This window comes from Ursus maritimus, unplaced genomic scaffold (assembly GCF_017311325.1).
Source record: "Ursus maritimus isolate PB19 unplaced genomic scaffold, ASM1731132v1 scaffold_36, whole genome shotgun sequence".
NCBI classification, from domain to species: domain Eukaryota; kingdom Metazoa; phylum Chordata; class Mammalia; order Carnivora; family Ursidae; genus Ursus; species Ursus maritimus.
In genome coordinates this window covers 14,902,738-14,922,465 of record NW_024426230.1, presented here as the reverse complement: position 1 = coordinate 14,922,465, position 19,728 = coordinate 14,902,738, and the positions used below count along the sequence as shown (strand labels likewise).

Genomic DNA, 19,728 nt, shown 5'->3' with positions numbered 1-19,728 from the left:
AGGGACAGAGCGCACAAGCAAGGGGAGTGACGGAGGGTGAAGCAAGGAGCCCCATGTGGGACTCAATCCCAGGACCCTGGGATCATGACCTGAGCAGAAGGCAGACACTTAACCAACTGAGCCATCCAGGCACCCCTGCCATAGACTCTTGTGAGCTACTTCCTACAGTGAGGTTGTCTTTCTGGTCTTTAACACCTAATCGTCTGGTTCTGTATTTTGTTTCAAGTGTACCTTGTTCTTTGCTTACTTCATCCCCCTTAACTCTTACACTTGACTCCCAGTCAACTTCCCGGTGGCCAAAATGACTCTAAATCTTTTTGGATACCCAGGTTTAATCCAGAATGGATTGGGATAATTTCTCAATATATCTAAACTTTATAGCCTGACAAAAAGTTTTATTCATTCACTCTCTTTACTCTTCATATTGAGGAACATATGGCAGAAATGAAAGCTTTTGATGAAGCTAATTTTTGTCAGTTCTAACACATAGCTAGTTAACACACATTTCAGCAGGCGCTCCTTTGTCTTATTTTACCCCTCACACCCCCGCCCTCGATCCCCGCCCTAAGTCTGAAATTTTCTGTAAGAGGAAGCTTCCCCATACCTGGGCGCAAGCCTTTCACCCCGGGGAAGTAAACCTGTGATCATAGAGCTGGCGGAATGCCGGGATAGACAGGACCGGAAGTTGTTTTTTTCGCCCCCCGCCCAGGGCCGGATAGGGGCTCCGCTGGCTCTATTTGTTTCCGGCTGCTGTCAGATTGTGTTGTTGGGCCTGAGGGCTTGGTGGCCCTGGGGTGGGCTCGCCCCAGTACCGGGCTCGCACTTGAACCAGCCTTGGGGTAGCCGAGCGAATTCCTCGGTCTCCTAGCAACCAGGAACTGGCTGTGGACTGAAGGAGTCGTGGTGCCGCCGTCCAAATCGCTCAGGCGCTAGGCGGAACCTTTGAGCCCGGCCCAAACGGGAGCCGATACCCGGCTTGGAAGAATAAGCAGGAAATGGCGGACGAGGCGTTGTTTTTGCTTCTCCATAACGAGATGGTGTCTGGAGTGTACAAGTCCGCCGAGCAGGGGGAGGTGGTGAGTGCTGCCAAAAGCTCTTGAGGTCCTTTTGCGGTGACACTCTTTGTTGTCCTCTCAGTTCTTTCCTTCAATCCTTGTCCTATCGCCACCGAAGGCCTTCCGAAATGTAGACAGACTGGTCCACGTCCAAATATCCTAAGCCTAGAACCTGTCAGCTCTCTTCAGTCTTTCATCCTTTTCTCTTTCGCATCTTGTTTGATAACTTGTTTTGGGTTCATTCGCGTATCTGATTCCTGCAGATCACAGATTTTCTTACTTTTAGCGTTGTCGCCACCATGATTTATGGCAGGCTTAACTGCACAGTTGGTTTTAGCACCCCTACTTAATTCTGTCACTTCCATACTATGGAGCCATCCACTGGACAGACTTGAGAAACTCCACCCCCCCCCCCCCCCCGGGATCCATAACCATCAGTATTATTGCACGCACCTCGAAGACAGAAGGCTAGTTCGAAGACAGAAGGCTAAAGGGAAATTTGCAGGCGTTACTATAATTAGGAAACAAATTTAATTCAAAAAATAGTTATTTAGTGCCCATTATATGTCAGAGGTAGTTCTGCGTGCTGGGGGTATAGTAATGAAACAATGACTCAATTCTCTTGGGGGTTAGTTCTAATACGTGGGAATCTTCATTGATTCATTCAGAAAATATTTATTTTTTTTATTTTTATTTTTTTTAAAGATTTTATTTATTTATTTGACAGAGATAGAGACAGCCAGCGAGAGAGGGAACACAAGCAGGGGGAGTGGGAGAGGAAGAAGCAGGCTCATAGCAGAGGAGCCTGATGTGGGGCTCGATCCCATAACACCGGGATCACGCCCTGAGCCGAAGGCAGACGCTTAACCGCTGTGCCACCCAGGCGCCCCATTCAGAAAATATTTATTAAGTATGTATTGTGAGCCTGACACTGTGCTAAATGAGATCAACCCCCCCACCTCACAGTCATTGGGAAATAGGAGTTCAATGAATAATTAATGTATTGGTTAGTAATTAGGTATAGCATCATGGAGTTGTAATGAATATTACAAATGAAATATTCCAAAGTCATGCTCAAGTCAGAAGCCCTTTCTATAATGCTGTTGATAAAGAGGGGTGGAAAGTGGGGGTAGGGAAAGCATCTTAGCCAAAAGTAAAGGCATAGGGGTATGAAAGAGTGTAGTGCATTTAAATATGCTTAAGAATTTCACTGTGACTAGATAGAATGGGTGGAGAGTGAGAAGTGTTGAGAACTGAAGCTGGAAAGAGCCCTGTATGCTGTATGATTAAAAAATTTGACATTTGCAGTAGAGATTTTTTTTTTTTTTTTTTTGAGAGAGAGAGAGTGAGAGAGCACAAGCCGGGGAGGGACAGAGAGAGAATCTCAAGCAGGCTCCACGCTTAGTGTGCAGCACCCTATGTGGGGCTCGGTCTCACAACCCCGGAGATCTTGACCTGAGCCAAAATCAAGAGTTGAACACTTAACAGACTGAGCCACCCAGGCGCCCCAGTGGAGACTTTTTAAAAAGGGGAATGATGTGGTCCATTTGCATTTTAGAAAGATAATCCAGTGTTTGGGTTGGAGAGAGAAGATCCTTGTAGTGAGAAGTTTTATTACTTCAGGAGTCGGCAGGAGATGATGAAGATCTGAATTAAGACAGAAAAGGAGAGAATGATTTGAAAGTTAGGAGGTCGAATCTCTAAGACTTGGTTAGGTGTAGGAGTGAGAGTTGAAAATTATCCTCAGGTTTTTAACTTGAGCAGCTGTCTTAGATGGAGAGGAAATAAAAGTCAAGAAAGAGATAAAGAATGAATTATTTTGGGGCACCTGGGTGGCTCAGCTGGTTAAGCACCTACCTTCGGCCCAGGTCATGATCCCAGGGTCGAGTCCCCCATTGGGCTCTCTGCTCAGTGGGGAGTCTGCTTTGTTCTCTTTCCCTCTGCTATTCCCCTGGTCGTGTGTGCACGTGCACTCTCTTTCTCTTTCTCTTTCTCTCAAATAAATAAAATCTTTAAAAAGTTTAAAGAATGAATTATTTTGAACAGGTTGAATTTCTGAGGTGTCTATAAGAATCTGGGAAAGGTACAGCTCATGGTAAATCACAAGAAGGATAGTGTATTAGTTTATTCAGGCTGCTATAACAAAACACCATAGAGTGGATGACTTATAAACAACAGAAATTTATTTCTCACAGTTGTGAAGGCTGAAGAGTCCAAGATCAAGGCACCAGCAGATTCTGGTCTGATGAAGGCCTATTCCTGATTCTAGATGATATCTTTTGGCTGTGTGTGTTCACATGCTGGAAGGGGGCTAGCTAGCTCTCCGGGGTCTCTTTTATATTGGCATTAATCCTATTCTTAACAGTTCCATTCTCATGACAGAATCACCTCCCAGGGCCCCTATTTAATAATACGATCACATTGGGAGTTAGGATTTCAAAATAAGAATTTTTGGGGGGGGGGCACATTCAGTCTGTGGCAGAAAGGCATAATGCATTTGGAGATATTTAGAAAGATACCAGGAAGAGTATTGGAAATGAAGCAAATCTATTCTTATTTAGACCCATCTGTAATAGAGGTTTTTTTTCCAACTTACTCACTTTTGACTTCATTATCATTAATAACCAATAGTTATTAATGTTTAACATCTATGCTAAGTGATGAGTAGCAGATGTTTGCTGTTTATGCAGAGTTAGCCCTCTTTTTACCCTTTCCCCAAAGAATAACGAGCAACACACCTCTTTTACTATTTTATCGTTAAACCCCTGTTCCCCCACCATCATCTGTGCAATCAATTCTTTTTATTCCCCTCTGTCTGCTTTCCCTCTTTCAGCTTCTAGCTTGGAAAATCTTTTTTTAATTCCTCTTTTTTCCAGTGGATTAACCAAAATAAAACAGAGCTATTGTAATCATGACTGATAATATTAAGAGATGTGCTAGTCATATAAGGGAAAGGAAAGCTTAAGTTTTGAATCATTTAGTATAAAAATAACTTTTGGGGGTGCGGTTAAATGTCTGCCTTCATCTTAGATTGTGATCTCAGGGTCCTGGGATTGAGCCCCACATTGGGCTCCCTGCTCTCCCTGCTCGTGCTTGTGCTCTCTCTTGATACCTCTCCTGCTCTCTGTCAAATAAATAAATAAAATCTTGTAAAATAAAATAAAATAAAATAAAAATAACCTTTGGGGTGCCTGGCTGGCTCAGTTGGTAGAGTGTGACTTTTTTTTTTAATTTTTTAAAGATTTATTTATTTGAGAGAGAGCACAAGAGTTGGGGGGGTTTTGCAGAGGGAGAGGGAGAGAGGAATTCAGGCAGATTCCATGCTGAGTGTGATCCCACAACCCTGAGATCACAACCTGAGCTAAAACCAAGAGTCAGATGCTTAACCACTGCACTGCACAGGTGCCCCAACTGAGAATGTGACTCTTGATCTTGGGGTTGTAAGTTTGAGCTCCACACTGGGTGTAGAGATGATTTAAAAATAAATCTTTAGGGGCGCCTGGGTGGCTCAGTCATTAAGTGTCTGCCTTCAGCTCAGGGCGTGATCCCGTGTTGATTAGAATCCATTTCGGAATCTAGGTGTATGAGGGTTTGTTGTATTAGTGTCTCTACTTTAAGTGTACTTCAGATTTTTCATAATAAAAAAATGTAAAAGACACATAATCCTGACATTAAGCAATGGTTTTTGTATATCTTTTCCGAGATGAAGTTATAAGTTTTGAAGTGAAATAAAAGAAAGAACCAGTATTCTAACTCTCCAAATCAATGATTTTTCAAACTATGCTTAAGGTGGAATTAAATCCTTAAATACTGAATAATTAGGCATGTACCAATTTATGGAGAATAGATTTTTTTAAAAGATTAATAGATAAAATATTCTCAAGTTTAATTTTTCCTAAAAATTTGGTACCTACTAGTGAGTATTCACAGATACCAAAGTGAATGAACAAGTAGCAACATCAGAAGGTATTTACTAGGGCGTAATTCAAAAGCTCATGTGATTAGTAATTACGGTTTGAGAATGTCTACATATAATCATATTTCCTGCTAATCAACATACTCCTAGCTGATTCTACAAAGACCAGATTGTTCCCAAAGGCTGACAGGTTACTTATTCCACCTGGGAATTTTTTTTTTTTTTTCCACCTGAGCATGTTTTGAAGTGAGCTGGAGAATAACAGAAAAACGAATGATTGTGTTAAGTACAATAGTAGATTTATGTGCGGAGTGTTATAACAGCATGGGGCCCAAAGGAGTGTCAAGGAAGGCTTTTGGGAGGATATGATACTTGAGCTGAATTTAAAGAATATATGGTCAGGGGCGCCTGGGTGGCTCAGTCAGTTGAGTGTCTGCCTTCGGCTCAGGTCATGATCCCAGGGTCCTAGGATCGAGCCCCACATCTGGTCTCCCTGCTCAATGGGAAGCCTGCTTCTCTCTCTCCTACTCCCCCTGCTTGTGTTCCCTGTCTTGCTGTGTCTCGCTCTGTCAAATAAATAAAATCTTTAAAATAAATAAATAAATAAATAAATAAATAAATAAAGGATATATGGTCAGTGGGGTGCCTGGGTGGCCTAGTTGGTTGGGTGTCCTACTCTTGGTTTTGGCTCAGGTCATGATGTCAGGGTCCTGAGATCAAGCCCTGTGTCAGGCTCCATGCTCAGTGGGGAGTCTGCTTGAGATTCTCTTTGTTCCTCTCCCCACTATACACACAGTCTCTCAAATAAATAAATCTTTAAAAATAAATAAAGGGGCACCTGGGGGGCTCAGTTGGTTAAGTGTCTGCCTTCGGCTCAGGTCATGATCCCAGAGTCCTGGGATCCAGCCCCGCATCAGGCTCCCTGTTTAGTAGGGAGTCTGCTTCTACCTCTGCCTCTCCCCTGCTTGTGCTCTGTCTCTCCCCCTGCTTGTGCTCTGTCTCTTTCTCTCTCAAATAAATAAATAAATAAAACCTTTTTAAAAAATAAATAAAGGCTATACAGTGTATTGAACAGCAAGTGGTATTCCATACACTGTATGTGGGGTGGCAGAAGAAAGCATGGAACTCTGGAGTTGTTGCAGAAATTTCAGAGTAGTGGGAGAGATGTTTGTGAATATGTGTCTGTTAGTGAATCTGTTTAGCCAATATCATTTAAGGAAAGGCACATAATGCCATGCTAAGGAGTTTGAACTTTATTTTGAAGAAAGGGGAGAGGGTGCTGAAAGGTTCAGTAGAGAAATAACATGATTTGATTTTTAGAAAGTCTGTACCAATCGCTTCTCGGCCTTTTGGCTAAGATCAAGTGTAGAAAGTCTATACCAGAAATACAGAAGATATAAAACAAAGGAAGAAAAAACGAGACAGGGAGATCATTCGGAAGGCTCTAATTGAAAACAAAGAGAGAAATGAGAAGGGCTAACTTAAGTAGTAAGGATAGAGAGAGAAGATAGATTTTGAAAGCATATAGACGATAGGCTCCACAGGACTGCAATGCATGTGGAAGGTTGGGAGTAAAGAGGTGAAGAAAACGGAAGTTTTCTGGTTGGGGTAACCAGGTGGATGGTGATGCCATTAATGAATTTAGGGAATTTTAGAGGCAGCATAGGCTGAGGAAATTAACATAATATTTTTAAAAAAGATTTTATTTATTTTCTTTATTTTTTGAGAGAGAAAGAGAGCACAGGGGCGGGTAGAGGGAGAAAATCTCAAGCAGACTCCGTGCTGAGCATGGAGTCTGACGCAGGTATTGATCCCACGACCCCGAAACCACAACCTGAGCCGAAACCAAGAGTTGGTCACTTAATTGACTGAGCCACCCAGGTGCCCCTCATTTAATTTTTAAAAATATTTTATTTTTCAGTAATCTTTACACCCAATGTGGGGCTCGGACTTAGAATCCTGGGATTGAGTTGCATGCTCTACTGAGCCAGCAAGGTGGCCCGCATATCATTTTGAATATGCCTAACTTGAGGGGGCTCTGGGACCTCTCTATAGCTATGTCCAATAAAGTTTGTACTATAAAAGTACAGATTTAGTAGTCCCAACCTCATTAGTAGAATACATGGTTCCTTAGAAGAAAGTTCAAATAATGAGGCCTCTGGTGTACTTAGTGGAGACTAACAAGCTTCAGAATATATAAATATCCCTGCTATTTTGGAGCTGTATTCTAGCAGAAGGTGGGGATGGAGGGACATGGACAATGTGAAATTAGTAAAATGAACATAGTATGTTAAATGGTGAGAGAAGTTCTTTGGAGACTAATTAAGCAGGGAAATTAGATAGGGCATCAGAATCACTTTTAGAGGGCTTCTTTTTCATTTTTCTATTTTACTTTATTTTTAAGTAATCTCTACACCCAAAATGGGGCTTGAATTTACAACCCAGAGGTCAAGAGTTGCATGCTGTAGCCACTGAGACAGCCAGGCACCCTACTTTTAGAGGCCTTCTTTTTTTTTTTTTTCTTTTTAAGATTTTATTTATTTATTTGACAGAGAGAGAGGGAACACAAGCAGGGGGAGTGGGAGAGGAAGAAGCAGGCTCATAGTGGAGGAGCCTGATGTGGGGCTCGATCCCATAACGCCGGGATCACGCCCTGAGCCGAAGGCAGACGCTTAACGACTGCGCCACCGAGGCGCCCCCAGAATAGAAGATTTCTGAAGGGCAGTATGTTGCAGTTTTAAAGAAGATAGTTAAAATGACCCTCACTGATGTGGGTGGGTAGGGTGATGGGTGAAATAGATAAAGGTGATTAAGAATATGCTTATTGTGATGAGCACTGAATAATCTATAGAATTGTTGAATTATTTATATTGTACACCTGAAAAAAAAAAAAGGGAAAAAAATGGGCCTCACTGAGATGGTGACATGTGAGTGAAGACTTGAAGCAAGGGAGTTGGTCATGTGGATATCTGGAGGAAGAGCTGCCGTGCAGGAGCCCTGAGATTGACAATGCTTTGCGTGTTTAAGAACAGTAACACGAGTAGCGCTAGAGCCCACGTGAGTGAAGAAGAGTAGAAGGTCGAGGCCTCCGACATAGAGAAATCTGGATGATATACGGCTTTGTAGATGATCCAGAGGATTTTAAGAGTCTTCAGCATATGGGTAGTATTTTAAGTCTGAAGACTGGATGAGATTGTCAGAGAAAGAGCAAACCAACTCAACTGCGTGATTCCTGGCATAGGATGGTGGGGTAATCAACTAAGACGCTGAGAACTGGAAAGCTTGGATGATTCTAAGAGACATTTTGACTCAAGGAACAATAAAATTTAATGACCTCCCAAAGGGAATTGATGGAAAGGTGATACTTTGACTTCATTTTTATAACTGAGGAGATAATAGTTGAAAATGGGGGGGAAAAAAGGTTAGAGGGAGTAATTAGGAAGAGGGGTTGGTATTTCTGAAAAGTAATAATTACAGTTCCCTGTTTATTGCCTTATGAAATGATTAGTACTAAGAAAACTCAAATACAACTTGCAATTCACTTTTTAAAAAAATATTTTAGTGGGGGTGCCTGGATGGTTTAGTCAGTTAAGCGTCTGCCTTCAGCTCAGGTCATGATCTCAGGGTCCTGGGATCTAGCCCTGCCTCAGCCTTCCTGCTGAGCAAGGAGGTCTGCTTCTCCCTCTCCCTTTGCCCCTCCCCCTTCTCATGCTCTCTCAAATTAATAAATAAAATCTTTAAAAAAAAAAAGAAAAAGAATGTTGTAGTGAAAAAAGTGTAACCACTTAGATCAATATTTTTAGTCAACATCTTAAATTTTTTTTAATATTCTAGCATTCTAAAAATACTCAAAACTATTATTTTTTAAAATAGGAAAATGGACGCTGTATTACTAAGCTGGAAAACATGGGGTTTCGAGTGGGACAAGGATTGATAGAAAGGTGAGCAGTATGGATTTGAAAATTTTCTTCCAGGTAGGTTATAAACAAAGGTGATCCATTTCAAAAGATTGTATAAAATTTGAAATACTTTAATTTTAATTCCTAAATTTTAGTTATTCTCTGTTCTTTAATTCACAGATTAAAAGTTTTTTTAGGTCTGATGCTAGTTTAACTCCATTATCCAACTTTTATGTTTCAATATTTGAAGAAAATGTGTATGTATATTTTGATGTTTTAGACTTTTTACCTAAAAAATTTGGTGTACTGAAACAACTGTCTAAAATCTTGTTGCATTTTCTACTTAAGGTCTAGTAGGTTCTTTAACCTAAATGGATTTTTGTTTAAGTGCAAGGGATTGGAATGCTTTAGAGTCTATGTTTATGTATGTAGTAATCTTATAATTTAAAAATCAATTCATAAGGTATTTCTTTCTCATTATCTGAATAATTGAATCTGGTTATATTTTATATAACAATACCATGATTATGGTCAGCCTCTTTTTTTTTTTTTTTTTGAATGTTGTAGAATGAATAGTACCTAAAAGTGCAGCTTACTGTTAGACTAATTTTACCACCATAATTACATAACAGAATTGAGATGGGATCTTCTTTGCTTGGTGCTTATCACTTTATGACTGTCAATAAATGTTCAGTGCTGTTCTGGCATTTCAAAATTAGTGAATAGTATTACCCTCCTGCTTTCTTTGGAGGAAGAATACTAATTACTTTTAGTTGATTTTTTTTAGGTTTACAAAAGATACTGCAAGGTTCAAGGATGAGTTAGATATCATGAAGTTCATTTGTAAAGATTTTTGGACTACAGTATTCAAGAAACAAATCGACAATCTAAGGACAAATCATCAGGTATTTAGACAAATTAAGGCCTATTTTTTAAGTCTTTTAATATAAATGTTCTGTGTTGGCCATTTATTTATAAAACTTAAAATAATTTCTACTCAACTTTGAAATGTTTCTTTTATATGTTATTAATACATCATTACTTTTTTCTGTAATAGGATATAATGAATAAAAACAAAGAGACAATTATTGGTAATGATAGCTATTTCTTTCCCCCCAATTTTTTTTTTTTTTTAAGATTTTATTTACTTATTTGAGAGCGAGAGAGCAGAGCTAGAATGAAAGAGCACAAGCAGGGCCAGGGGCAAACGCCATCCCAGGACTCTGGGATCATAACCTGGGCCGAAGGCAGACGCTTAACCACTGAGCCACCCAGGCCCCCCATCTTTCCCCAGTTAAATAACTTAATCTTAAGTTTTAAAAAGTAGCAAATGTCAGAATGATTAAGGTTTTAGGATTTAGTTCCTTAGTTATTATTACTTAGTGGTGATTTTCTGCAGAACCACAAATATCTCACATTTGTCTCTAGAGTAATTTCTAAAGTTTAATTTATAGAGCATATTTAACTCTTAAGTAACTCTTGCATTATTTAGTTGATGTCATTTTTCTCTTAAAATAATTTGTTAATGTAGGACTTAATAGATTACATGGAAAATTATGCATTTAAATAGATTTACTTTGTTTTATAAAACTCAAGGAAATATTTAGAGTAGATTTGGCATTTTGATTAATGGTTAGAAAATGAAAATAATTTATCTAGTAGCTACCAGTAGCTTTCATTTTTTCATATAACAATATCTTACTTTGTTAGTATTGAAATGCTAATGGGAAGGAGTGACTGATTATTGGCTTTCTAGATATGAGCTAATAATATATAACTGCTAATTCCACCTTGACATGTATTTCTGATTCCTTTGCACTAGACTTTGGGTTCTTTAAGGGTAGGAACTATCTTATACATCTTTCTGTGTTTAATATCTTAAAGCATTCAATAAATATTAGTGTTATAAAGTTCTGAACAGCTCTTCAACTTGAACACTGCAAAATTCCTTCATTTAAAGAAATTTAACCAGTGGAAAGGAGAATTTTAATAACTTAAAAAAACTCTTGAATTGTTTTGAAGAGAAGAGATCATTTTTAAGGACTACAGACTACACTGACTTTAGATGTTTTTTTCTATTCTTGAAACAGGGCATCTATGTACTTCAGGACAACAAATTTCGTCTGCTTACTCAGATGTCTTCAGGAAAGCAATATTTAGAACATGCATCTAAGGTATTTAATGGAGTAGAAGATGGGGCTTTTCATAGGGAAAGTACAGTGCCAACTACAAAAGACTTTTGAATTTAGAATATGTTTTAAAGTTGTTCTTTGTTTTCTTTTGTTTTCTTCTTTTTTTTTTTTTTTAGAGGTTTTATTTATTTATTTGAGAGAGAGAGCATGATGAGGGAGGAGCAGAGGGAGAGGGAGCAGCAGACTCCCTGCTGAATAGGGAGCCTGATGCAGGGCTTGATCCCTGGACTGTGGGATCATGACCTGAGTGGAAGGCAGATGCTTAACCAACTGAGCCACCCAGGCACCCCAGCAATGACTTACTAATAGCAAGGCTTAACTAACTGTCATATTTGTCAATAGCATTGCTATCTTACTAAATCCTTAATATTCTTTACATTTTTGTTCCTTTCAGTATTTAGCATTTACGTGTGGCTTAATCAGAGGTGGCTTATCAAACTTGGGGATAAAAAGTATTGTCACAGCTGAAGTGTCTTCAATGCCTGCCTGTAAGTTGAATTCACATTTCTTAAAAATGTTTTTGGTGATTATTTTTCAAGTCTGGTGTTTTTTTGTTTGTTTTTGTTAACTTAAAGAAAATTTAAAATGCTAAAGTCATTGTTTTACTTTTGTCAATTTTAACATTTAATATGTAGCATACTTTATTCATATTCAGAGATTTTTAAATTCATAATAGACAGTGATTTAAGAAAGTGTGCTAAAGTAATCCGAATGTATAAGACAACTTAAGTGGTGATTCTTAACTTTTATATATTTATGTATTTTTATTTTATTTTATTTTTATTTATTTGAGAGAGTTCAAGAGAGAGTGAGTGAGTGAGAGAGAGCACAAGGCGGTGGGGGGGGGGGGGTTGAGAGGCAGAAGGAGAGGGAGAAACAGATTCCCTCCTGAGCAGTGAGCCTGATGCTGGGCTCCATCCCAGGACCCTGAGATCATGACCTGAGCTGAAGGCAGATTCTTAACCGACTGAGCCACCCAGGTGCCCCTATGTATTTATTTTTAAATTTATTTATTCCAGACCCGGGGGGCAGGGAGGGCAGAGGGAGAGAGTCCCAAGTGGACTCCATGCTAAGTGCAGAGCCTGACACAGGGGTCAATCCCAAGACCCCGAGATCATGACCTGAACTGAAACCAAGAGTTAGTTGCTTAACCAACTGCACCACCCAGGTGCCCCAGTGATTCTTAACTTTTAAAGGAAAAATTTCTGCATTTCTGCATTATTCTTTTAAAATAGCAAATTTCCCTATAGCATTGAAAATGTCTTTTTTAAAAACAATTTTCTAGAATAAAGCTAGATAAAGCCAACTAGTCTTTTATCGCTAAACTCCTTTCCAAAGATCTTTTTACCAAAGGTCCCAACCAAGAATACAATTGACTTGAGCGTCACTGTATTTCCTTTCTATTCACAATGATAATCAGCAGTGAAATACCCAAAAGGTAGGAATCATAAAGAGAAGCAAAGACACCTATTCACAAAACAAATAATCATCTCATAAAAATGAAACTGACTTTATTGAGTATTATGAAAAGTGTGAAAAGTTGTTTGACATAGCAAGTTTCTTCATTGAAACTACTTTCTAATAGAACAGAAAATTGATGTTTCGGCTTGTTTTCCTTGTACCTAAAATGAAGGAATGATTTTTCATTTTTCCTTTTTTAGGTAAATTTCAGGTGATGATACAGAAGCTATAAAACACACTGAAATCCAAGGCAAGGCTTCAACAGTGTAAAGAGATAAATTATTCATGTATAAAGTTATTTCAAGTAGCAATGATTTAATTACATTATTGGACATTTGTATTGATATAAGCTATTTGCTAACTTATGTAATGAAAGATGCACTCTTAAGCAGGAGTAAGGTTGTATTTTATTAATTTAACACAGACCTTGTTAAAGCAGATAAAGAGACATTCTGCCATAACATAGATTTTTCTGAAACTATTCACAATGAAAAACTTGATTTCAAATAACTAAACCCCAAGATGTAGGACCCTTATTTTAAACAATCTTATTTGCTTATAGTGGTATGTATTTAACCACAGATAGAGAAGCAAAACTCAGGGTTTGATAAATTAGCATTAAGAAAAGTATGCATCAATCAGAATCATTTCTGTAAGAATGAACACATTTTGGTTTCACTTTATGAATTTGTTTTAGTTATTTAAGAAAAGCAAACAGTACACTAAAACAATTTTTATTTTATTATAATTTATTTCTATTAAGAATTTCTATTCCTATGAGGATTTTATTATATACATTGTGTATTATGTGTGTGTGTGATATATACATCCTATCTAACCGCCTAAATTGCTTAAAAAGTTCATTTTACTTTAACAGAATTCAGTCCTTAATTTTACTTTAATAGAATTCAGTCCTTGAGAGCTCCATTAATGTAGTAAAAGTGAAATATAGATTAGTTTAAATGTGAATTCAGTGACTCCAGGGCCAAAGAATATTAGGTATTTGAGGAAGGAATTTTATACTTACTCTTGTTACAGTCTTGACTTTCAGCTTCTCTCCCCATGTGTGGAAGGGCTGGTGAAGGTTCTAACATCCTTATCTTTATTCCCTAATTACTATTTCCCAAGAGCAGAGGGGTGGATAATTGGATTAGGCACGTCAACTTTCATTGGACCCTATCTTCTCAGTGGGTTGGGGTCAGTGCTCATCTGCACATCTGTCACTTCCTCTTCCGTCTGATAACGGAGAGAGGACAAGCATAAAGATGACAGCCATCATACTGAGGATAGCAGGGTGCACAGATAGAAAGCACCTTAACTGTGCTTCTGAATTAACCAATCCTGAAACTGCTTTTCCTTTGGACTTTTGTTACATGACATAATAAATTCCTTAACTTGTTCAATCTACTTTTGGTTCTGTACTTTGTTACTTGTAGCCAAAAAAGAAGTCTTTTGTAGCTGAGACAAAGGGAGAGTTAGGTTATACAAGAAATAATATGGGAGAATTGAATTTCTTTTTTTCTCAGGAGGAGGAAGGGGAGGGAAGAGAAGAACTTAAAGGTTTGCATGTAAAATGATAAAACTATAGAGTACTATGGAAGATATGAGATTAGTTTTATGATCTTATAGTAGAGAAGGCCTTTTAAAAAAATGTACCATGTTATAAAGGAAAATATAAAGGAAATTAAAGGAAATATAAAGGAACTTAAAAAAATTGATAACATCTTTAAAAAATGGTATTAAGGAAACTGGATATCCCACTGCAACAGAATGAAATTGGACCCTTACCTTATACCAAACACAAAAATTAACTCAAAGTGGATTATAGACTTATACTTAGGACCTGAAACTATAAAACTCCTAGAAGAAAACAGAGGGGAAAAGCTTCATAATGTTGGTCTTGGCAATATTTTCTTGGATTTGACACCAAAAACAGGCAACAAAAGCAAAAATAGACAAGTTAGAACTATATCAAATTAAAAAGCTTCCATACAGCAAACAGAGTGAAAAGGTAACCTATGGAATGGGGAAAATATTTACAAACCACATTTATTAACCCCACTAAGAGGTTAACACCCAAAATATATAAGGAACTCTTATTACAGCTCAAAAGCAAAAAAATAAATAACCCAATTAAAAAATGGACAAAGGACTTAAACATATTTTTCCAAAGAAGATATACAAATGGCCAACAAGTATATGAAAAGGTGTTCGATATCAGTAATCATCAGTGTAAATCAAAATCATAGTATCACCTCACACCTGTTAGGATGGCCATTATCCAAACAAGAAAAATGTTTGCAAGGATGTGGCTAATTTGGAACCCTTGTGCACTATTAGTGGAGATGTAAAATGGTATAGCTGCTATAGAAAGTAGTATGGACGTTCCATGAAAAACTAAAACTGAGTTGGGGCACCTGGCTAGCTCAGTCAGTAGAGACTCTTGATCCCAAGTCATGAGTTCAAGCCTCATGTTGGGCATGGAGGCCTCTTAAAAACAAACAAACTAAATACTGGAACTGCCATATGATGCAGCAATCCCTCTTGTGAGTATTTATTCGGAAGAATTGAAATCCGGATCTTAGATAATCTGCATTCTCACATCTGTCATATTATTCACAATAGCCAAGAGGTGGAAACAACCTAAGTGTTAAGTGTCCTTTAACAGATGAATGGATAAAGAAAATATGGTATATACATTCAGTGGAATACTACTCAGGATTAACCAAAAGAAGAAAGTCCTGTCATATGCAACAGCATGGATGAACGTTAAGGACATTATGTTGAGTGAAACAAGCCTGTCACAGAAGGATAAAAAAGTGTGATAATCACTTATATGAGGTATCTAAAGTAGTCAGATTGACAGAAACAGAATGTAGAATATATTGCCAGGGATTGGGGAAAGAGGGAAATTAGGAGTTGTTCAAGGAGTATAGAATTTCAGTTATGCAAGATGAAAAAGTTCTAGAGATCTGTATAACAATGCATATAGTTAATACTGTATACATGCAAATGTAAGAAGGTAGATTTCATGTTAGGTGTTTTTTACCACATGCACACAAAACTGTTGACAAAAATTTTTAAAACTGTTTTCGTGGCAGAAAACACTATGAAAATGTTAAAACAGGGAAAAATATCTATAGAGCATATCATATTCACCATAAGTGAATATCTGCACTTTAAAAGAGCGCTTACCAATTTAAAACACACATAGGCTTTAATTCAGCAACTCCGTTTCTACAAATTTAACCTAAGAAAATAGATGAGGGTGAAGGTGGTCAAAGGGTACAATCTTCTTGTTGTGAGATGAATAAGTTCTAGGCATGTAATGCACAACATTGTGACTGTAGTTAACAATATTATGTATTTGAAAGCTGCTAAGAGAGTAGATCTTAAAAGTTTTCACCACACACAAAATATTGTAACTGAGGTGGTGGATGCATTCACTACTGTGATCATTCGCAATATAAACATATATCAGTTCATCATGCTGTACACCTTAAACTTAAAAAATGTTATATGTCAAGTATATCCCAAGCTGGGAAAAATGAGTATGTAAACTTGTATGTATAAGGATTTTCACTAGTTAAGTGTTCACTGATGGCACTTGATTAAATTATGGTGCTGACATATAAGAATATACTGTGCTGCTGGGGAAAAGGATGAAAGCTACATGTATTTGTGTACATGGAATGATGTTGATGTTAAGAGAAAAAAGTGTTATAGGTTACTGCACATGCAATGTATAAATATACATGATTGTATCAGACCGGAAAGTTACAAGTAAATTGTACAGTAGACGGAGATTTTTGACATTTAGCTTTACATTATTTGGGTTTTAAAATAATCATCGCCACAATAAGGGTATTTCTATTTGAGGTGAGAAATGACGATAATCAGTGATTTTTAAGCTATGTGTTTTTGAGTCCTAGGGTTCACAGAGTGACCTCGGCTGAGAGTTGGGTTGGGGCAGGGTACAGGCCTGAAGCTAGCGGAAGTCAAGGAGGGCCACCTAGCAGAGGCCTTGGGTTAGGGAGAAAGGCATTACAGAGAGTGCCATCTGCAGAGAGGATTTATTGAACATCAAGATGCCCAGTGCCACAGAGAAGAGATTGTTTACTACATGAAAGACCAGCCAGTGATACAGATCATCAAGTATTTAAGCCACTTGTGCCTGAGGAACCAGGTAAGCCATTGTTTTCTCTTTCAAAAGGGGTACTCTGTGGGTCATCAGCTATAGATCTAGCAGAAGAAATGTTTTACTCTCGCACAAAGTTGTATCGAGCCTCATCCAAACTGCCCTTTTTAGATAATAACCCCTTCTTTGAAGCAGGAGTTCTTGGGAGGAATGTTGGAGAAAACTTTCAGGACCCATACCTGGGATGGGATGGGACAGTGGTGAAAATTCATTTCCTCATGGTATAGGGTTCTGGTTTTTTGTTTTTTTGTTTTTTTGTTTTCCTTTTTTAACCTTTTGGGGGCCATGGACTCTTATTTGGCAGTGTATTGATGTTTTTGAATTCTTCACTCTTAATGTACAAATAAAATACATAAGGTTACAAAGGATTATTTAAATATATATATATATGTATATATATATGGAAGTTAAAGTTAATCTTTTAATAAAGATCAGTATGATGGCTGTTGTTTAGCTTGCCTAAGAACTTGTGGGGTGGTCTGTTGGCTCAGTTCCTTCCATTTATAGATCATATATAGGGAATGCTGGAAAGTAATGCAAACACCTGTGTCACCAATGTGAGAACATACTCCCACAATATTGGGTGTTGGCTTCCAGGTCCATGGTTAGTTGGCACCAGAAGCTATAGACAGGAAGGTCTGCAGTCACACATGATCTAGAGGTAGGTTTAATAGCTCCCATACTTTGAACTACTGTGTGAATATTCTAAAACATCTGCAACTACAATTTCATATGAAAACATTTAGGACTTCTGATGCTAACAAAGTCACAGGTATCGACGAATGCTGCTGTGGTTTGTTCCCTATGTTTATAACGGAAGGAAATGCTAAGTAGCAGGAGGATGGTAAAAATAGAGATATAATTTTTTCCCATTCAAGTTCATGGACTGCAGGTTAAAAACCTATTAAGAGGGGTGCCTGGGAGGCTCAGTCAAGCATCTGCCTTCGACTCAGGTCATGATCCCAAGGTCCAGCTCCCTGCTCAGTGGGGAGTCTGCTTCTCCCTCTTCCCCTCCCCCTGCTCTCATGCTCCCTCACTCTCTTGCTCTCAAATAAAAAAAATCTTTAAAAAAAAAACCGTTAAGAGGGATAAAATCATAAAATTGATGTAAACATTGAGATTATGTAAATAGCACAATGCCTGTTGTGTGTATATATGGAAATAAAGAATATCACACAGAATATTCTGGCTTATAAGCCTTTTGCAATTAGAAAGTAGCTTAGATTTCAGTATCCTCTTGCATGATTTCATCTTAATTATAGTTATCACGGGCCCTTAATGAATAGCATACCTGTTTTAAAGAACAGAGGTATTTTTCAAAAGTAGAAAACTATACTGTATGGGGGTGATGGGGTGGCTCGGTTGGTTAGGTGTCTGATTCTTGATTTCAGCTCAGGTCATGATCTCAGGGTTGTGAGATTGAGCCCTGCATCAGGCTCCATACTGGGCGTGGAACCTGCTTATGATTCTCTACCTCTGCCCCAACCCCTTCCCTCTAAAAAAAAAGTGAACAAAAACTAATACTGTATGAATGACAAACTTCAATAGCCTACGTAAAACTGTTTAGTCAGTAGCTTCTACTAACGGTAATGACAGCTTGATCTCTCCTTCTAGCAATCAAACCTCATAAGAGGACTTAGGATTGGAGATGTCATCAGAATCTTAGTCCATTTGGGGGTGCCTGGGTGGCTCAGTTGGTTAACTATCTGCCTTTGGCTCAGGTCCTGATCCTGGAGTCCTGGGATCCAGTTCCGCATTGCACTCCCTGCTCAGTGGGAAGTCTGCTTCTCCCTCTGCCCTTCACCCCGCTTGTGCTCTCTCATTCTCTCTCAAATAAATAAATAAATAAATAAAATCTTAAAAAAAAAAAAAGAATCTTAGTCCATTTGGGCTAGCTACTATGACAGAAAGCATAGACTGGTGGCTTATAAGAAGCAAATTTATTTCTCACAGTTCTGGAGCCTGGGAAGGCCAAGGTTAAGGCACCAGGAGATTCAGTGTCTGGTGAGGAGGGCTTGCTTCCTGGTTCACAAGATTTTGACTGTGTCCTCATTTGGCAGAAGGGGACTAGCTAACTGGGGTTTCTTTATAAGGGGACTAATCCCATTCATGAGGACAGAGCTCTCATGATCTAAAAATTACTTCCCAAAGACTCTTCCTCCTAATACTATCACTTTGAGGGTTATAACTTGAATATATGCATTTTGGGGGGACATATTCAATCCACAGCAGGACCCAACATGCAGTGACGAAAGGAAGCAAAATCCGAGATCCAAGGTAACCGGGTGAATTGTTTCACAGTCCCACTAGAATATGGCTGTAGGATGGAAGTTCACTCAGGCCCTCAAACTAATTGCAGAAACTGGAATTGGCACAATTTGGGGGGTCATCAGTTAAACTGGACACAACCTATAAAAGCTTTTCAAAGTGCTCAGAGAGAGTGTGTGCACATGCTCATGCGCACCTGTGGGGGGAGGGGCAGAGGGAGAGGGAGAGAGAATCTTAAGCTCCAAGGGTTAGTGTGGAGCCCAATGCATGACTCGATCTCAGGACACTGAGATCATGACCTGAGCCAAAATTAAGAGTTGGCTGCTTAACCAGCTGAGCCACCCAGTTGCCCCTCAAAGTGGTCTTTGAAAAATGAGTGTTGTGATCAAATATATTTTGGAAGTCCATCCTCTTTTGTAGATTTTAAAGATTTATTTATTTTAGAGCAAGCGAGTGAGCGAGCGAGAGCATGCATGCACAAGAGGGAGGGGAAGAGAGAGAGAATCTCAAGCAGACTCCATGCTGAGCATGGAGCCCAACACAGGGCTTGAACCCAGGACTCTGACATCATGACTTGAGCCAAAGGCAGATGCTTAACCGAGTCACCCAGGTGCCCCCTTTTGTAGATTTTTAATGCACATTAATGGCATGTTACAGGTTCTGAAAAAAAATCAAACAATAATTAGCTTAATTTTGTTTAACCTCATATTTGATTACAGTACCGTTTTTTTCAGAAACA

The 19,728-nt window shown here is 38.5% G+C and overlaps 1 protein-coding gene across 1 annotated transcript; it reads left to right on the top strand.

Moving 5' to 3' along the window:
• Window positions 1–659: 659 nt before the first annotated feature.
• On the top strand, window positions 660–13,930 carry TRAPPC6B (trafficking protein particle complex subunit 6B). The gene is made up of 6 exons (XM_008693857.2): window positions 660–1,076; window positions 8,845–8,912; window positions 9,658–9,775; window positions 10,961–11,044; window positions 11,457–11,550; window positions 12,724–13,930. The coding sequence occupies exons 1-6, from the start codon at window positions 996–998 to the stop codon at window positions 12,753–12,755; spliced, it is 477 nt and encodes a 158-aa protein (XP_008692079.1). The 5' UTR covers window positions 660–995; the 3' UTR covers window positions 12,756–13,930.
• The last annotated feature ends 5,798 nt before the right edge of the window (window positions 13,931–19,728 follow it).

Coding starts and splice junctions, on each gene's coding strand:
- TRAPPC6B (XM_008693857.2), top strand. CDS start 996: ATGGCGGACGAGGCGTTGTTTTTGCTTCTCCATAACGAGATGGTGTCT. Junction 1,077..8,844: donor CCGCCGAGCAGGGGGAGGTG/GTGAGTGCTGCC, acceptor TTTTTAAAATAG/GAAAATGGACGCTGTATTAC. Junction 11,551..12,723: donor AGTGTCTTCAATGCCTGCCT/GTAAGTTGAATT, acceptor TTCCTTTTTTAG/GTAAATTTCAGGTGATGATA.